Source organism: Microcebus murinus, chromosome X (genome assembly GCF_040939455.1).
Source record: "Microcebus murinus isolate Inina chromosome X, M.murinus_Inina_mat1.0, whole genome shotgun sequence".
NCBI lineage: Eukaryota > Metazoa > Chordata > Mammalia > Primates > Cheirogaleidae > Microcebus > Microcebus murinus.
Genome location: NC_134136.1, coordinates 58,198,078 through 58,217,987, shown reverse-complemented (window position 1 = coordinate 58,217,987; position 19,910 = coordinate 58,198,078). Strand labels below are relative to the sequence as shown.

Genomic DNA, 19,910 nt, shown 5'->3' with positions numbered 1-19,910 from the left:
TTACCACAATTTAAAAAACATAGCACATGAGATTTATAAAACTGCAAGGGACAGTGGAGACCATCTTGCCTAGAATATGGCTAGACACTTTACCACCTCTGAGTCATTTTCTTCCAGTTTGGAATGCTTTGTTCATACCCCACCCTTACATCCCAAACCCCATTAAAAACATACTCAAGAGCTAGTTCAAATGCTACTTCCCCAGTTTTAGGGTTATTATACTTAGTATAACCAGAGGTTATTAATATGAGGCAAATTATAAATACATATCTGGGGCTGAGGAGAAAGGTTACAACCAGAGACATGAATTTACAAGTTGTCAGAATGAAGCGGATGAAACTGACCAGGGCAAATATGCAGAATGAGAGGAATACATATAGTAAGCATTTAATAAATAAATGTCTGTTGAATTGAATTTAATATGGGGCTCCTTAGAGCTGTGTTATATTAAGTTTAAAGCTATTCCTATTTTGAGAAAAGAATATTTTAATAGGTAAAAATATTTATGGCTGTGATTTGAAGTTTTATAAGAGAACTCCACAAAAATGTTAAAAAGAATATTCTAGAGACATTGAGCATACACTAGATGTAAGCACACAGTTTCATTGAAAAATACTGAGAAGGCCAGAAAACTGTACAAACTATTCTGGAATATTTTACTTCATTCAATTCTTTTTTAAAAATAAATACTGGTGGTAGTATCGGGAGGGGACGATATTTCCTTAACATACCGCAGAAATCTAAAGGTAATTTTTAGCTGCAAATAAAGGCATGATTCAAATTGTATTCCATGCCTGAGTGAGCTTCATTTTAAGATTTACATTGAACTAGAAAAATATTTAAAGATTATAAAAGATTCTTCTAATATTATGAGATCAGAAGGGAAGGGTTTGCTTATTTTAGCACTCTTCATGAAGACTAACTTTGTCTGTCAAGAAAATCTGCAGTGAACTAAAATTAAAGGAAAACACTGTGGTCATACTGATGTGTTTGTCTGGTTTTTATTCTTGTTTTTAAAAATGAAGTTATACAGTGAGCTTAGTCAAAATGAATACTTAGTACATTTTCTGCATGTCTCAAGGAAATCACTAGAACTACATACAGTTTCAAAGAGCATGCAATTTTCTCTCAAATGTAATAACCTTTTCCTCTAGTTTACAGTAAGGTCTTGATTATGTACGATATCCTGTGTAAGAACCACCTGAGAAAAACCCATATCCTACCTTGCTTAATTAAGTTGACTTAGGAACCCCCCCACCCACGTCACCTGAAATCTGAAATAGAACGTTGAGCCACAGTAAGTACCTTAGTTGATTGATAATGCAGTTATCTGATGGTACTAAGAGGATGTGGCCTTGAATTAGGTTGACTGCCTTATACAGAACTTTGTTATATTTGATGTGATATTAGTTTAGGAAAAAAATGCAAGCCCACAGAGTCACACTACATTTTAATATAAATGGAAAATAAATGAGTTGGTCAATTTAAGAAAGTGATTTAAATAAATAGTATGAAAAGGTTTATAAGATCATGGGATATTTCTCTTTCTCTATGTGTATATATATGTTTATATATGGATATAAGTACATACATTTATTTATCTTAAATAGATTCAATATATAAATAATATCAGCCAGCAGTACATTTCTATATATATATATTTTTTTGAGACAAGAGTCTCGCTTTGTTGCCCAGGCTAGAGTAAGTGCCATGGTGTCAACCTAGCTCACAGCAACCTCAAACTCCTGGGCTCAAGCAATCCTGCTGCCTCAGCCTCCTGAGTAGCTGGGACTACAGGCATGCGCCACCATGCTCGGCTAATTTTTTCTATGTATATTAGTTGGCCAATTAATTTCTTTCTATTTATAAGAGACAGGGTCTTGCTCTTGCTCAGGCTGGTTTGGAACTCCTGACCTCGAGCAATCTGCCTGCCTCGGCCTCCCAGAGTGCTAGGATTACAGGAGTGAGCCACCGCGCCCGGCCCATTTCTATAATTTTAACATAAGGCAAAATGTCCTTCGATGTAGTCTTTCACATCATAGATTTTAATTAATAATGGGTGATAAAAATAATTCAGTTTAATCTTTTAAAAAGACATCCTGGATAATGGTTTTGTATCACTGATGGTCTGAGTACATTGTACAATCACGATTTATGACAAACAAAAAATTAATTTCGCTTATTTAAAGATTAAGTAATTACCAGGTGACTAGTACATATATACCTCTTTGTTACTTAAAAAGAAAACTCTGTGAAATCATAGGAATAGAAGATATAGAGCTGTAACTCATTTTTTCATGAGAATACTGAATATGAATAAAGGCTATAAGCAACCAGTAAAATGTCAAACCATATCAGCATCAATTTTCAACATATTATAGTCATTTAAAAGAGGGTTTATTTAAAATTTTAAGTCAGCTACCAAAAAATAGCTTATTTGTCACAGGTGCTTAACATTATTAATAGCAAGGGTTCAGGTTTGATCTAGAGCAGGTCTAGAATTACCAGCCTTCAATCCAGAAAGAATAAACCACAATTATCAAATAAAACACACATACACATGCACACACACTTGAAAGCAAATTCCTGGAGCAGCCTACAATGAAGCCTGCTAAGGGAATTAGGAGGGGAACCTAAAACTACTGAAATTAAGTGATCACTCGTAAGATTTCTAAAACAGAATATGAACTGCTAAATTAGCTTTTTAGGAACAAATCTGAAAGTAAAATTATCCCACAAAGGATCAAATAATTATTTATGTAGTAAAATACAGTAACAGCTAACACTTAGAAGTAAATGCTGAAATTGGATAGAAATTACCAGCATTATCACCTCCTCTTGGAGGCCTTTTCTTCATGCCACTGCTGAAAATGAAGAATCGAAGTGACTACTTGCTTATTTGTGCCTCATCTTGTACATACTTGAATTGTAAAATCTATACCATTTTAGTGAGCTCCAGTACTGAGCTGTTTATTTACATCTTCAGCATCTAATACAGTGTATTACATAGTGACCGTTGCTTAATAATTCATTCTACTATGTATTCATTCTACATACATCTAATATTAGAATAAATCAGGCTTTGTAAAAAGGAAGTGAAATTGATGATGAATTTCTGTATCAGCATTAACTAACATAGATACTGACAGATGAAGAAAGTGATAACAAAGTAAAGTCACCAAGATGGTGGGGAAAGACATACCAGCCTTCATAATGCCACACAAAAAACATATAGATAGCTATCCACAAACCAAAATAACCCTGGGATGGTTTAAGGGCCCATTTAAGAATCCACAACAATACAGTAGAACAAAAAAAGAGAATATGCCCACAGAAAGGATTACTGATGAGATCAGCTACCTAAGAGGCCAGGTGATGGCTAGGAACAAAGAAGAAAAGCAGAGGCTATCACCACACAGTGAGAGCCACCATGATCCCCAGAGGCCTGATCCGCAGAGGAGACTGGTATTTCTTGCTGTTGAGGTAGCCAACAGCCATTCCTACCAAGGAACCCCAGAGAGGGAGACATGTCTACAAAAACCTTTCCCCCTCAAGAAGTAGATGCTGTTGAGCTATTTGGGGAAAGGAGCTGCCACTCTCCCAACCTATGCAAGCTCCTGACCCCCGAATCATCCCTGCCCCATCAATGCCCAGACTCCAGACCCAGGCTCTATGGCTACACTACACTTAACCATGCTTCAGACACCTGAGGCATGACCCCGGTGAGCTAGCTCACACCTTGGGATCAGGAGCCAAGGTCTCTCTGAGTGTGCCTGTGCTCCAGACACCCACACAGTCACTGTTGAAAGCTAGCCTATACTCCAGCATCCAGATAGGATCTGTGGCTACACTGTGCAAATCCACAGCTTGGACACCAGAGCCACCCACAGCCATTGTGAACTAGCTCACACCCTGTACCCCAGAGCAAAGGTCCCTCTGTGTATGCCTGTGGTCTAGACACCAGCTCAGCTATTATAGAGAGCTAGGTCCCTCCCTCCCCTCAGAACCACTATGGCTTGGTGCATGCCCATTCTCTTGTTCCTTACCTACTTCACAAACATCCATGCCTTGAACATCCTTACCAGCACAGCAGTGAAAGATACACCTCAGACATCAGTGCCATTACCACCCCAGGTCAAAAAGCAGTAGACCTTCCAGGCATGCCTGTACTTGAGGCCTCACCTCCGGGGCCACTCCATGGGCATTACTCATCAGAAACCAGTGCCACCTAGAGTGGACTCCAAGCCAGACCCAGTGCCAAAAGGGATCCGCTCTGTCATAATTTCCCTGGTGAGAGAAAAAGTGAGTGGAAGGACTCTAGCAGCCCTCACACCAAAGACCCCCAACGGCCCTCACCATTGCTGTGGACACTCACATGTTCACCACTGAGGATCCCTGCAATCTTGTCAACAGTAATATCAGTTGACAGAATTGCACAGAGACCATGATGCTGTGCCCTCACTGGAGCCAGACTTCTGTAGCCTACCTAAACATTACCCTTGCACCATCCTATAGAGGAAGGTCTTTCCACACTGAAACCTGTAATGGCTAGAAGAAGTGAATGCTCCACCAAATGCACAGACGTCAACATATGCCAACAAGAAACATGAAAAACCAAAGAAACATCTTACTGCCAAAAGAACACAATAGTTTCCCAGTAGCTAACTACAAATAAATGGAGATTTATAAACTGCCTGGTGAAAAATTCAAAATAATTTTGTTAAGGAAGCTCACCAAAATTGAGAAAATACAAAGAACCAATTAAATAAAATCAAGAAAACAAAAAATGAACAAAATGAGAAATTTAAGAGAGATTAAGTCATTTTAAAAAAAACCAGAAACTTTTGAGTTGAAAAATACAAGGAATGAATGAAAAATCCAATAGACAGTGTCAACAGCAGAACTGATCAAGCAGAAATAAGAACCATGGAACTCAAGACAGGTAATTTGAAAAGGATATAGATACATATCCTAGGATATATTTAGTCAGGAGAGCATAAAAAGCACTAATTTTTACATGGCCCAACAGCTGAATGAGTTATAAACACACTCTTCCTAGCACACAGATTGATCAATAACAACAAAACCTTGAAAGGCACATAAACATTGAAAGGCAAAGATCTAATACTGCCTTCCTTTGAAAAATTTCAACCCAAGGATAAATAATTTTAAGATAATTTAAACTCTAAACTAAGCTAGAGTTTTTTAGCTTTTTATTCTTCATACTTTAATAGACACAAATTCTGACTTCTAACTCTGGAGCCCAATAACTCTTGGATTTTACCAACCAAAGTTTTCCATTATGTAGTAACATCTCCGTCTGCTGGACTTTTAGGTGTCTGCTAATTCTATGATCCTGGAACTAGTAAAAATGCAACTTTTGTTTCAGAGGGGAGAACAGATATTATTCCACTTAACTCCATTTTTGTAAATATTTATCATGTGCTTAAGATGTGCCATACCCCGTACTAACTGATGTAAAAATGAAGACTGGTTAAGCTAAATCCAGTGGGAGAAAGAAATGTGTAAATAAATACTGTAACTCAATGGAGTAAATGACATACATCTTCCATTAATTTTGAGGTTGAGAAAGAGTAGGCCACTGAGAATAGTGTGTGGAAACCCAGGGGGATAGCTCTTTCCTGACAAAGGATATGTCTCCAGGACCAGCTGTATTTCTGTTCCTCCATCAAACCAAAAGTTCAGGTGTGGAAAAAGGGTGCAGCTGAGTACTGGGATGCATTCAGGATACAGCTGCTAAATCTAACAACAGTGTATTTGGCACTATAAATGGAGCTGGATTCTGCCTAGAGGCCAAAGACTGCCAAATCCTAATTTAAGCCATTGCTTTTCAAAGAAAGAATTAAAAAAGGAAAAAACTTATAATGAAAATACCTTATGACTTAAATAATACAGCACACGCATTACCTTTAAATATGACCCATAGTATTTTGTTACATATGAGCTGTCACACTGACTCAAAACAGTTATTTCTTGCTGAATGTCTTCTATTTCATCTTCGGCTTCCTCAAGGTCTATGATTTTAATAGCAACCACTTGCTGAGTACGGTTATCAATTCCTTTGAAAACTTCTCCAAATGAGCCTTTCCCAATGCGTTCTAATTTTGTGAACAGTTCTTCTGGATCAGCTATATTATTCTAAAGGGGATGGGGAGAAAGAAAGAACACAAATGTTTTGAATTAAATTTTTTACATGAAGGAAAATAAATCACACAAGACAATAACACATTTGTTAAAGCATACACATTCCTTTGAATCTCCACATGTGCTTTGTTAGAACAATTGTAATACCAAATCGCCAGCTAGTCCATATTCTATTGGATCACCTACACCAACCAGGCTTAGCTGATCCTGCTACCACAAACAATCCCATACAGCAAAGGTATCTGGTGCCTGACAAAAGGTCAGGCACTTTTTGGAAGAAAGCAGCTGATCATACACAGTTTTCACATTAGTGCAAATGTAGCAATAGTGAGAGAACATCTAACCTAAGCTAAGGTGAATCATTTAAAATTGTAACATCCTGTCAATATTACCTTTTAACTCTCCTCTGTCTACAACTCAGATATCCCAATCACCCCAACCACACTTCCAAATCACCATCTATACAACACGGAATGCAAAAGACTCCAGGTTTTACAAGTCTTTGTTTTTTGCTTTCTTTTGCTTGGGATCTTTTCTATATGTAATGTTCTCATCAATGGCTGAAACAGGATTGTGTGCCTTTGTTACAATTGCTAGCACTCATGAGAAAATGGTAATATGTTGAACTTTCACAACTCATCTCATAGTGAAGATCCAGAATAAGTTAACTTTGCTTCCATAAAATCTGGAATCAAACATAGCTTTTTAAGGTTAATAAATGTATAGGCATGACTTAGGTTTATAAATTCACCATCCTTTCCTGATTCAGAAATATTCTTTATAATATGCAATTTTTTTTTTAAGACAGAGTGTCACTCTGTTGCCCAGGCTAGAGTGAGTGCCGTGGTGTCAGCCTAGCTCACAGCAACCTCAAACTCCTGGGCTCAAGTAATCCGACTGCCTCAGCCTCCCAAGTAGCTGGGACTACAGGCATGTGCCAACATGCCCGGCTTATTTTTTCTATACATATTAGTTGGCCAATTAATTTCTTTCTATTTATAGTAGAGACGGGGTCTCGCTCTTGCTCAGGCTAGTTTCGAACTCCTGAGCTCAAGCAATCCACCCGCCTCAGCCTCCCAGAGTGCTAGGATTACAGGCGTGAGCCACCTCGCCCGGCCTATAAACTCATACTGCTGAAGATATATTGCTAATTAAGTAGAAACTCAAGATTTCCAACCCCCCAAAGTGCATTATTAAGTTGCTTTATTAATCAAAACTTTGAGTTCCTTCAAAATATAGGAGGATGCTATCTAGTTCTGGTGAGCTACCTATATTTAATTGTCAATTGGACCTTGTTCATTTACTAAGATTTTACCTAGTTTCACATCACCATCAATTTCAGGAGACCATCAATTTATGGATTTAGCATGTCCCTTATATCTTCCTTTAGACAAAGAAAGAGGCCATTAAAGTTTGTTATTTTTCTCTTACCAAGTTCTTTGCACCATGACCACCAAACAGCCACACCACCACTACAGTAAACTGCTTCTGTTTAAGGTAACTTCAAAACTTATGACTACTTTTAAAGAATTTCACTAAATAATACAGCACACACACAACTGTTTTGAGTCAGTGTGACAGCTCATATATAACAAAATATTATAGGTCATATTTAAAGGTAATGTGTGTGCTGTATTATTTGAATTTTCTTTTTTCAACATGCCTAAAATACAGTTTGCATATGACCTGTTTACCTTATAAGCTTCCCCATCCCCCTTGATTAGATTTTTTTTCATTTGTAAAAGATGTACTTTCCACGTGGAAGTCTCTTATATTGTGAGCTACTTGTGTATCCCCACCCACCTCCAGTACCCACATGGAACAAATACATCTTGAGCTTCCCATATGGGCTTTTAAATATAGTTTAGGCTTCTAGTAGGTTGCAAATGCATCTTTAGTTCTCACATTTTGTTATAATACCTTCTCAAGAACTTGAGTACCATCATTATTGATTTCCTTGGTGTCCTCTCTTGCAAAGACATTGCACTTCATTGTGAAAACTGTTACAGAGTGGCTAACCCACAGTTACCTCTTCCTACTTTGGGTGATGATTCTTGGCTTCGTAGTACCTTGTGGCAAAAAATACCCACCAAATAGCTTGGTGATGAGTTCACCTCCCTATAACTTCCTAAATTCAGTAGACTTGGAAAAAAACTATGATAAGCCTTTCAGTTTTTCTGACACAACTACAAAATAATTCTAAAATTTGAAAATATGCCATTGATTAAAAAATATATGGTTATGTACCTTCTGATAACACTCTGGGAAGTGTGTGTATTCATTAACTTTATAACAAGAACTTTCTGTTTTTAAGAAACAAAAATTAAATCCTAATCTTCTTGATTAGTGTTTTAAAAGGATTTGACTGAGACAATCAACCCCAGGGAGGATACAGCTGTTCCTTGCTTGCTATAATAAATGGGCTCTTGCAAACACATAAATCAAAATTTTAAAAACCAAGTCACAGTTTGCATTTTAAAGAAGCTCTGAAGTAAATCCTAATTCATGAATATAATTTAAGATTTCAAATCAAGGAATAGCAAATTGGAGACAGAAAAAGAGAAAGACTCATCATTTACACAATGTTTGCTCTTCCTACTCTTTTATTTTGGGTCTAAAATTTTTCATGCAAAACACCAAATTTCAGAGTGGAGGGAATCATGTAAACAAGATTTACTAGTATAACCTTACTTCCCTAACTATCGAGGGATAGAGATCCCTGCCCCACTTACCAATTCCTGAACCCCTGTACATTCAAGTTCTAATTTCCCCTTCATCATCTTAAACCAAGGTATCCTAAGTCTTTATTAGAACAGATTTACTTTCTGTTTTTAGTACCAGGGCAAAAGTCATGCAAATAAAACTACCTCTATAAAGAAGCTGGTTTGTCCAATCATTCTCATTGTTCTATGGAGTCTCTAAGAAAATCAAGTCAGTTCCCTCTCTATCCAAATCAAATATTAATTAGGAGTATTAAAGTTTCTAATTCTTTCTTACCTCTACTGTAAAATTATAATTTACTTCTATATCTGTATTTGCAATGCCTTCTCAAAGCCATAGCCCAGGAAAGGGCTCTAAGTTCTGGAGCAGCAAATTGGAGGAAATGCTAAATTAACCTCATATTGATTTACAACTAATGGTAGATGCTTTCCACATGCCCCACAAAAAACTGGTCTGTGAAAATGAAAACCTCACAGATCCACCTCAGAGCATTCACATTATTCCTTGACCTGCTTTACCTGTTCTTTTACTTGAATTTGTACCCTTCAGCTATAAGCACACTGTTACAATTTAAGTCTTAGACAGATGGTATCATTACCACTAAAACAACAACAACAAAACAACAACTATTCAGTATGGAAATACTTTCAGGAAGTCCAAAAGGGGAAAATTTAAGGTGATTGCCTTGCTTGCCTCCTGTGGAAAGTCAAGGGCAGATGGAAGAAGGCTTCTTGGATACTTAAACCATAGAAACAGGCCGGGCATGGTGGCTCACGCCTGTAATCCTAGCTCTCTGGGAGGCTGAGACGGGCGGACCATTTAAGCTCAGGAGTTTGAGACCAGCCTGAGCAAGAGCGAGACCCCGTCTCTACTATAAATAGAAAGATATTAATTGGCCAACTAATATATGTAGAAAAAATTAGCCGGGCATGGTGGTGCATGCCTGTAGTCCCAGCTACTCGGGAGGCTGAGGCAGGAGGATCGCTTGAGCCCAGGAGTTTGAGGTTGCTGTGAGCTAGGCTGATGCCACATCACTCACTCTAGCCTGGGCAACAAAGTGAGACTCTGTCTCAAAAAAACCCAAAAAAAACAGACAAAAAAAACCTCCACAGAAACAGAGGGCTGGAAGAACTCTTAAAGATTCTCTAAATACTCTCCTATCCTGGCTGTACATTAGAATTACCTGTATAACTTTAAGAATGCAGATACCTAGTCCTCACCCCAAAACTACTGATTCAGACTATCTGAGATTAGGGCCCTGCAACCAGTATTTTTTAAAAAGCACCTTAGGTGATTCCTATGTAGTCATTTTTTGTACCAGTCTTGAGATCAGCATTTGGGAACCACTGAGCAGACAAATGTGAAATTTGTATCTTTGATTACAGGGAGCTCATTATTCCTATTTTTCCCAGGCAAGCATATGGGTCTCATCTAATTCTGTACACTAAAAGTGAACAATTTGGAGATTAAAATAAAACCAAGAGAACTTTGGTATTTACTATACATACATACATTTTAAAAATTAAATCTGCAACACTTCTTCTAAGTATGTGTCTCTTAAATTAGCACAGTTGACCCGTGATCAACATGAGTTTGAACTGCACAGGTCTACTTATACACAGATTTTTACCAACCAAACCTGGAGTGAAAAATACAGTGTTCCTGGAATGTGAAACTCACACATACGGAAGGCTGACTTTTTGAATCTGCGGGTTCCACAGGGCCTGCTGAGCGACTTGAGTATGCACAGATTTTGGTATATGTGGGGGTCCTGGAACCAATCTCCCAAATATACTGAGACAACTGCACTTATTCTCAAGACTAGAAAGGTATATCTGTCAATCAACAAGTAACATATCCCATACTCTTTGTGTACATATTCTTATTGTTTATTTTTATTTTGTAGAGATAGGGTATCACTATGTTGCCTAGGCTGGCCTCAAACTCCTGGTCTCAAGCAATCCTCTTGCCTCAGCCTCCCAAAGCTCTGGGATTCAAGGCATGAGCCACCATGCCTAGCCTCTTTGTGTATATATTGTAAAATACTGTTTTACCCAATACAATCTATGCATAGGCTATAGGGCATATAATAGGTTTAGATGTGATTTTTTTTTTAGAGTCAAATGTCTCACTATGTTGTCCAGTCTGGTCTTGCACTTCTGGCCTCAAGCAATCCTCTTGCTTCAGCCTCTTAAAGTGCTGGGATTATAGGCATAAACCACCGTTCCCAGCCCTAAGATGTGAATTAATGATAGAGTTTTGAGGTTAACAGCCAACACTGACAAAGGGTAAAAGCTTAGATCTAGTTAGTAGAAAATGGGTCCAAATTCTGTGTCTATCAGGGGCATTAGGAATAGGTGGCCAGGAGAAACAAGAAAACTGTAGACAGATTTAGAATTTGCCTTCAGGTTCAAGTACCATGGAGAGACAAAGATGTGACTTGGAGAGCCAAAGGTAAGAACCAAAGGTAAATAATCTATTTCTTTGGATCTGAGCTGGCTAAGTAAGACCTCTAGTTTGGGACTGCAAGTGAAAAACTAATAGATTTAAGGTAGAGTAGATAGATTTTTCAGAGGATTTGACCAAGAAGAGTTGAGCTCAGGTGTCAAATTTCCAGAACCAACAACCAAGCTGAGTAAGGCTGAACTTACTATGCTTTGCACTTGCCTTCATACCTTAATAAAAGCCACGCTATGAATGCTCTCAGGTATAAAATAATCTTTTGCACTTTAAAAAGACTGGCCTATGTGTGGGACTATCAGTGACTCACTGACGAGGAGGGCTATTACAGGAAATGAACAAAGACTGTTCTAACGATATCAAGGTTTAGAAAGCAAGATCCTTTATTTTCTTCAAATTCTCAAGTGGGAGCACCAGGAATGACATATGGTAAACAATCAGAGTAACTAAAAACTTTAGGCTTACAATGTCCTAAAAACTAGAGGTGTATCTAGTTAGCTACCTATTCCAATTATTCAGATTAGTTCTCCCAAGCTAGAGGTAAAATGCCTTTCTGGATTAATCTCATGTCTATATTGTTTCTTGTCATCTCATAAGTAGAATGCATGTAAATAAAAGTCATTCTTTAGTGGCTTCATGAATCTCAAAATGAATTACTATTGTATTATGATTGACTATATTAAAATCTTTCACATGCACTATGAACATTGCCTAAAAAGTTTGTTGAGTGTTTATAACCAAGATAAAGTAAAAAGAAAAAGAATTAAAGTCAACAGTCATATACCTCTTAGCGCTGCTACATTCAAGACCACAGGGCACTCACTATCTTTTTAAAGTGCCACATATGATCCAAGCACAACTGACTTCTCTCTCAGTTACAGGCTTTTAGAGCTGGAAGGAAATGTATAGGTCATTCAATCCAACTCCTTATTACCACCATTAACAAGCATTTATTGTATGCCTGTGTGTCCTAGGCTAATGCCACCAAATGGAAGCTATGAAATTTAAAGCCATTTATATCAAAATGATGGTAGAGATAGAAAAAGGTTAAGAAGGGATACAGAGCCCTGGAATTAAAAGAATTAGAGACTCTTTGAGAAGGACAGGAACTTAGCAAACATCTTATCCAGAATCTATTTTTACAGGGAGAAAACTGTAGCCTAGAGAAGTTATAAATTGTTCAAAGATGTAAGGTAGTTAACTAGTGGCAAAGCTCAAACTTGAGCCCAGATCTCTTGACTCTTATGTCTAAGGTTCTCTCACTACAGCTTGGATTTATTTGTAACTTAAACTAAACTTCCTTTTGCTATGAAACCAAAATTAGTTTCCATCATAAACAGGTCACACTATTGTTCAATGTCTACTTTGTAATACCCCAACACTTAAAGAATTTGAAAAATTGAAACTTAAAAAAAACTTGAAAAACTTAAAATATGACTTTTCCATTTATGGTATAATTTATTATTTTTTAAATTGACAGATAAAATTGTATACATTTATCATGTACAACATGATATTTTGAAGTATACAACGTATACATTGTAGAATTAATAAATTTAGCTAATTAACATATACATCACATATTTATCATTTTTGTGGTGAGAACACTTAACATCTACTCTCAGCTTTTTCCAGAATATATTGTTATTAACTATAGTTACCATGTGGTACAATAGATCTCTTGAACTTATTCCTCCTAGCTAACTAAAATTTTGTATCTTTTGACCAATCATTTGCAACAATATAAATGAATCTAGAAGACATTATAAGATAAATATCGTATAATCTCAGTCATATGTGAAATCTAAAAAAGTTGATCTCATATAAGGAGAGTGTAATGGTTACCAGGAGCAGGCTAGAGTGGTTGTATGTGGCAGGGTGGGAGGGTGGGGGAGGGGTTGGAGAGATGTTGGTCCAAATGATATAATTTCTTATAATTTTGATCTGCTATGCAACTGATTGTCCCCTGTATATATGCATAATTGCCAAATATTTTATATTATAATCTTAAAGAAAAGTGATCTGTAAGTAATATTGACTTTCTGGGAAGGTTACTATACTCAACCCCCCTTTTTATTTTCCATGTCAACAACTAGACTGGAACAGGCCAGCCTCTAGGGTATGGGAGGCAAAGTAGTGATGGTATTCCATATCACAATTCCCATAGGATTCAATGTCAGGAAGCCAACAGCTCCAATTTCACCTTTATCAGTGATTTGTTGTAGACCGCAGTAACCCTTAATACTGTTTTCAGTCCTGCTCATAAAAAAGACCCACAAATTGGTGAAATTGTCCAAGAATAAAAATAATATTTAGCAACAACTATTAATTTTATGCTGGGTTTTATGAAGGCCCAGAATTATTCAAATGATCATGTGAATGCTCAGATTACTTTAATGAGAAGGATAATGCAAACTGTCTATAAATTTTCCTAAACTTTTGAAGAATGTGATGTTAACAGAGTATTTTCTCTACTTTGCACAACTTCAGGTTCATATTACAAGTATCTGATAAAATTTTATGGAATTCTTAAGAGACCTCTGTGATTTATATTTCTGAAGTAAAATACTTAGCTTCACTATATTTTGCATATGACAGAATAAGAACTCAGATAAAAATTAAGTCTCTGTGTATGTTTCAAATTAAACATGGAGAATTTGGCTTCAGGCCAAATTTCTTTATGTGGACAGTTGTTTAAGTTTGTATTTCCATGTTTATAACAGCTCAAAATATTTAACTAAGTATATAAAGAAAATGTTCTTAGTTTACCTATTTTTATGGTGTACTCACATTTTTATCTCTCTCTCAAAGGTTATTATAACTTGCCTTCATAACATAAAGTAGCAGTCAAACTGCCAGGTTCTACGTGTATGCAATGAGATAAATCAAATGTAGTTAGAATTCCTTGTGGTCATCAGACAGCATTTTATCAACTCACAGTTGAGTCTCTGTCTTTAACCACCCACTTAAAAGGCAGTTTGGAGATGGATGAGGCAGCAGCATTGCAACCCTGGTCTTCAAGGCAAAGCATAAAGTCAAAGGTCTCACACAGCATTATTTTGTACTCTTAAGGCAACTATTTAAACTTTCAGCAACATTGTACACAGCAATAAGAAAAATGTGTTCATAAAGCTGAAATAAAATTAAAGTTATAAGTACTTTTTCATCTCCCTTTTATTATTCCTATTTTTAAATGGGTCTCATTAGCAAAAATACTTAGAATGCAAATATTTTAGTAAAAGATAACTTCATTAAAATTATTACAAAAGGTTTTGACATAGCTGAATGAATAACATAGCACTTTGAGGAGTTTCTCCTGATTAATAATTTTGAGTCTACTTCATCTTTAAGAATAAAAGGATAATTGGTAATATTCCTTTGTCTTAATTCCTCCTACTCAAGAGAGGATAGGAGAAGAGCTTTCTCTACTGCCTAAAACTTGCATTCTTCTTTGTACCCCAGCTTAGATCAGAAAAAAGAACAAGGAAACAAGCAGGACACATTCTGGGATGTGAATAATGCAGTTCTTTACATGTTTGTATGACAGTTCAATTTTCAACTGGGTAAGGAGGAATGAAGCGTTTCTTTGATTCTATTGTCACTTTACCACATACCACATTTTTTCCAAAGGAAAATGAAACACAGGAAGAATGAAAGGAAATTTAATCATACCTTCCTTCATCTTAAAAATCCTCAAGCAAGACCCAAAGTCCTAACAGGCAATACTTTTATTAGCTCCATTTCCCAGATATGGAGGTTTTCACATTCCTGTTATTTTAATTGAGAGTAGAAATGTCAGATTACCTTGTCTAGCCAGGTAAAACATCTTTGGATCTAAGCCTTCTTAAATTAAAGGAAATAACTAATTTTGTCTTTTGACTAACTTTCTGGGATCTGAAGTTCCCTTAAACCTTTAATTATATCCATGGGTAAGGGGAAAGAAACATCCTGCAAACAATCACATTCTTTTCTCAATAAACCAAAAGTCAAGGCTATCATCACAATAAATGCTGGATGCAAATTCCATTGCATCATTTAGCTCATTCCTCTCTGACCTTAAAGCCATTCCAAAGGAAAGGAGGTCTGGTTTATCATAAGTATTACACAGGTAAAGAGAGCAGCAGAGAGGTCAGGCAAAATTGGCTTAATTTTGCTTATTCTGGAAATTACAAGAAATCAGTGATTAAATGTCGGCTTCACCATTTGTATAATGAGGGAGAGAGGTGGACTTGATGATCTTTAAATTCCTTGGTGTTTTGAAGCTGTGTGAATCTGTCAAGTATTAGAAGCCAAGTCCCTTTGTTCCCCTTCCTTTATCACTAGAAGTTGACAACCCTAGTTTTGAAACATAAGGTAATAAAATGGTATTGGCCCCATGGCCAAGTCTATAGCAGCACAAGACAGATCAAATGAAAAGTATTAATATATACCATACTGTTCCAGTAAGAAATTCAGAATCACTAGTTTACTACATTCAAGTCCTGATGCTTTGATACTATAATGAAGCTGGCCTAAAAGCCAAGGATAGATAAAGAGCAGCACAGTAAGTCACTCTCCAGACTGATCTCTCACCCTTTACACTGGCCATGTCGCATTATATATGAGTGACTGTCCCCAAGGAAGTTAAGGGGAGCTAGAAGTTCAGCTCATACAGGACCTAATGTTCTATTAATCTTCCTGTCCTTTAAATGTAAATTCATTCAGAAAGTAAAGTAGTATTCTGAAAGTAACATACTTAACCATATATAGAACTTAAACATCCAATAAAACTAAGTGCCCAAAGGAAAAATTCCAGGAATATCTTACCATATCTCAAGCCCAGTGCTTCGGTAGGTAGTGGCTTAGACACACAAACTTAAATGCAATGCTTCATTATGGAATGACTCTACATTTTTTTATTTTTTGAACCTTTGACTCATGCCATTTTCTCAGTCTACAATACTCTGTCTCTCCTTCTCTACCTCTGAAAATCTTAGCATCCTAATGAAAAAAACAAACAAACAAACGAAAAAACTTCCCAGCTGTCTAGGGCAGGAGTCCTCAAACTTTTTAAACAGGGGGCCAGTTCTCTGTCCCTCAGACCATTGGAGGGACATTCAACACATGCACACCGTGGGCCCTGGACTAGTCGGCTGCAAAGCAGGACAGGCAGCGGTGGCAAAAACACACGGTGGGCCGCATGTGGCCCGCAGGCCGTAGTTTGAGGACCCCTGGTCTACAGGAAGCTGAATAACCAAACATAATTCATTGCTTTATCCTCTGCCCTCCCACAGGCTTTTGCTTGCACCTGCATTAAAGCACACATTTTACTATGTTTGCATTGTCTTTCATTGACATGACCTTTCTATTTTAAACAGTAAGCTCATTAAGGATAGGGCTCTGTCTTACTCAGTGTCAGGCACCCTCAAGATACCTAGCAGGATACTTTATACACTGTGGCCCTTGGATGTAGCAAGATATTTTCCTAGGGGCCCTCCTAATATGAAATCTTTGGCATAAGGTTATCTTTTCATTTAAAATTTGATTTCTGACTTTTGGTACAAGAGAGATTACATTCAATACTGAAGGATGTTAAAATAGACATGAAATATTAAGTCAATCCCCATTCTCCCATGCGATTAACAAAAAAAATTTTTCGAAAGTTTTTACTTTCAACTGGAGAGAGAGTTCTTTAGGTTGCAAAACAGCAGTTCTTTTAATTAACTGTACAAATTTATGGGGTACATGTGCAATTTTGTTACCTGCATAAATTGCATAGTGGTAGAGTCAGAACTTTTAGAGTATCCATCACCCAAATACTGTACTTTGTACCCACTCATTTCTCATCATACCCCCCCCTTCTGAGTCTCCATTATGTATCATTCCACTCTCTATGCACATGTACACATTATTTAGTACACACTTATAAGAGAGAACATATATTTGACTTTTAGTGCCTGGCTTGTTTCACTAAGATAGAGACCTCCAGTTCCATCCATGTTGCTGCAAAATACATGATTTCATTTCTTTTTATGAATGAATAGTATTCCATTGTGGTTATACACAACATTTTCTTTATCCATTAGTATGTTGATAGACACTTGGGTTGATTTCGTATCTTTGCTATTGTGAATAGTGCTGTGATAAACATACAAGTACAGGCATCTTTTGGATATATTGATTTCTTATCCTTTGGATAGATACTTAATAGTATGATTGCTATGTCTAATTATAGTTCTATTTTTAGTTCTTTGAGAAATCTCCATACTGTTTTCCATAGAGGCTGTACTAATTTACATTCTCACCAACAGTGTATAAGACTTCCCTTTTTTCCACATCCTCATCAATATCTGTTATTTTTTGTCTTTTTAATAATAGCCATTCTGACAAGGGGAAGATGATTATCTCATTGTGGTAAATATTTGCATTTCTCTGGTGATAAGTAATGTTGAGTATTTTTTCCATATACTTGTTGACCATCTGTATATCTTCTTTTGAAAAATGTCTATCCATGTCCTCTGCCTACTTTTTAATGGGATTTTGGTGGTTGTTGTTTCATTTCCTTGTATCATCTCGATATTAGTCCCCCGTCAAATAAATAGTTTGCAAATATTTTCTCCCATTCTACAGGTTTATCTCTTCACTCTGTTGATTACTTATTTGCTGTACAGTAACTTTTTAGTTCATTTAAGTCCCATTTGTCTATTTTTGTTTTTGTTGCCTGTGCTTTTGAAGTCTTAGTCATAAATTCTTTGCCTGGACCAATATTCAGAAGAGTTTTCCCTAAGTTTTCTTCCAGTATTTTTATAGTTTTGGGTCTTACATTTAAGTCTTCAATCCACCTTGAGTTGATTTTTGTATATGGTGAGATATAGTGGTCAGTTTCATTCTTCTACATATGGCAATCCAACTTTCCCAGCACCATTTATTAAAGAGGCTGTCCTTTCCCCAATGTATGTTCTTGATGGCTTTGTCAAAGATCAGTTGGCTGTAAATATATGGCTTTATTTCTGAGTTGCTATTCTCTCCCATTGATCTCTATGTCTATTTCCACACCAGTACCATGTTGTTTTGGTTACTTGTAATATAATTTGCAGTCAGGCAATGTGATGCCTCCAGCTCTGTTCTTTTTCCTCAGGACTGCTTTGGCTATTTGAGCACTTTTTGTTTGCATATGAATTTAAGGGTTATTTTTTCTAGTTCTGTGAAAAATGATGTTGGCATTTTGTTAGAGATTGTATTGAATCTGTAGATTGCTTTGGGCAGTATTGTATTTTTAACAATATTAATTCTTCTGATACACAAGCACAAGATGTTTTTGTATTTGTTTGTGTCATCTACAATTTGTTTCATCAGTGTTTTGCAGTTTTTGTTGTAGAGATCTTTCACCTCCTTGGTTAACTTTATTCCTAGATATTTTATTTTGTGTAGCTATTGGAAATGGGATTGCCTTCTTGACTTCTTTCTCAGCTGGACTGTCATTGGTGTATACAAATGCTATTGATTTTTGTATGTTGATTTTGTATTCTGAAACTTTACTGACTTCATTTATCAAATCTAAGAGTTGTTTTGGTGGTGTCTTTAGGGATTCCTAGATATAAGATCATATCATCAGCAAAGAGAGATAATTTGACTTTCTCTTTTTCCACTGGGGTGCCTTTTATTTCTTTCTCTTGTCTGATTGTTCTGGCTAGGACTTGCAGTACTATGTTTAATAGAAGTGGGGAAAGTGGGCATCTTTGTCTTGTTCTAGTTATTAGAGAAAATGCTTTCAACTTTTCCCCATTCCGTATGATGTTAGTTATAGGTTTGTCATATATGGCTTTTATTATGCTGAGGTTTGCTCGTTCTAAGCCTAATTTGTGGAGGGCTTTTATCATGAAGGCATGTTGAATTTTAGTAAATGCCTTTTCTGCATCTATTGATATGATCATATGGGTTTTTATCCTTCCTTCTCTTTATGTAATGTATCACACTTATTGATTTGTGTATGTTAGACCATCCTTGCATCTCTGGGATGCAAACATGTCTGAAAACAGTCAGTGTTCAAAGTTAAACTATACACATGCAGATGTAGTAAAAAGAATATGATAGTCACTTACAATCTTGTTTGTTTTTTTTTTTCCCATTGAACAAAACCTAGCAGACTCTTCTCTGGGAAGAATCCAACTTGATCATGGTATATTATCTTTTCTGTGCTGTTGGATTTGGTTTGCTAGTATTTTGTTGAGAGTTTTTGCATCTATATTCATCAGATATTGGTGTAGGCATTTAATGCAACTGAACTTCCCTCTTTTTTTTTTTTATTTCGACATATGATGGGGGTACAGATTTTAAGGTTTCAATAAATGCCCTTTCCCCCGTCCCCTCACAAGTCTGAGTCTCCAGCATGACCCTCTCCCTAAACTTCCCTCTTAGCACTGTTGTTTTCTGTACCCCACAAGTTTTGGTACATTGTGCAAAAACAACAAGCAATTCTTGAATATGGAGCTATGCCCCCAAAAAGAGTTTGTAGTAGCCACACACATAGGATTTATATCAGTGGTATACACAAATCTGATTTTGGAAGTACATCTGCAATTACT

At 36.6% G+C, this 19,910-nt stretch overlaps 1 protein-coding gene across 2 annotated transcripts in view; it reads right to left on the bottom strand.

The window, feature by feature from the left end:
* STK26 (serine/threonine kinase 26) overlaps positions 1-19,910 on the bottom strand; it is a 59,429-nt gene that overhangs the window by 17,193 nt on the left and 22,326 nt on the right. Inside the window, exons 3-4 of one of the 2 annotated variants that reach the window (XM_012764744.2) lie at positions 5,929-6,159; positions 5,285-5,356 (exon numbers count right to left, since the gene is read on the bottom strand). In XM_012764744.2, coding sequence (XP_012620198.2) covers positions 5,285-5,356; positions 5,929-6,159 — 303 coding nt within the window. The remainder of the gene's footprint in view (positions 1-5,284; positions 5,357-5,928; positions 6,160-19,910) is intronic. The other variant, XM_012764743.2, reaches the window with a different exon arrangement.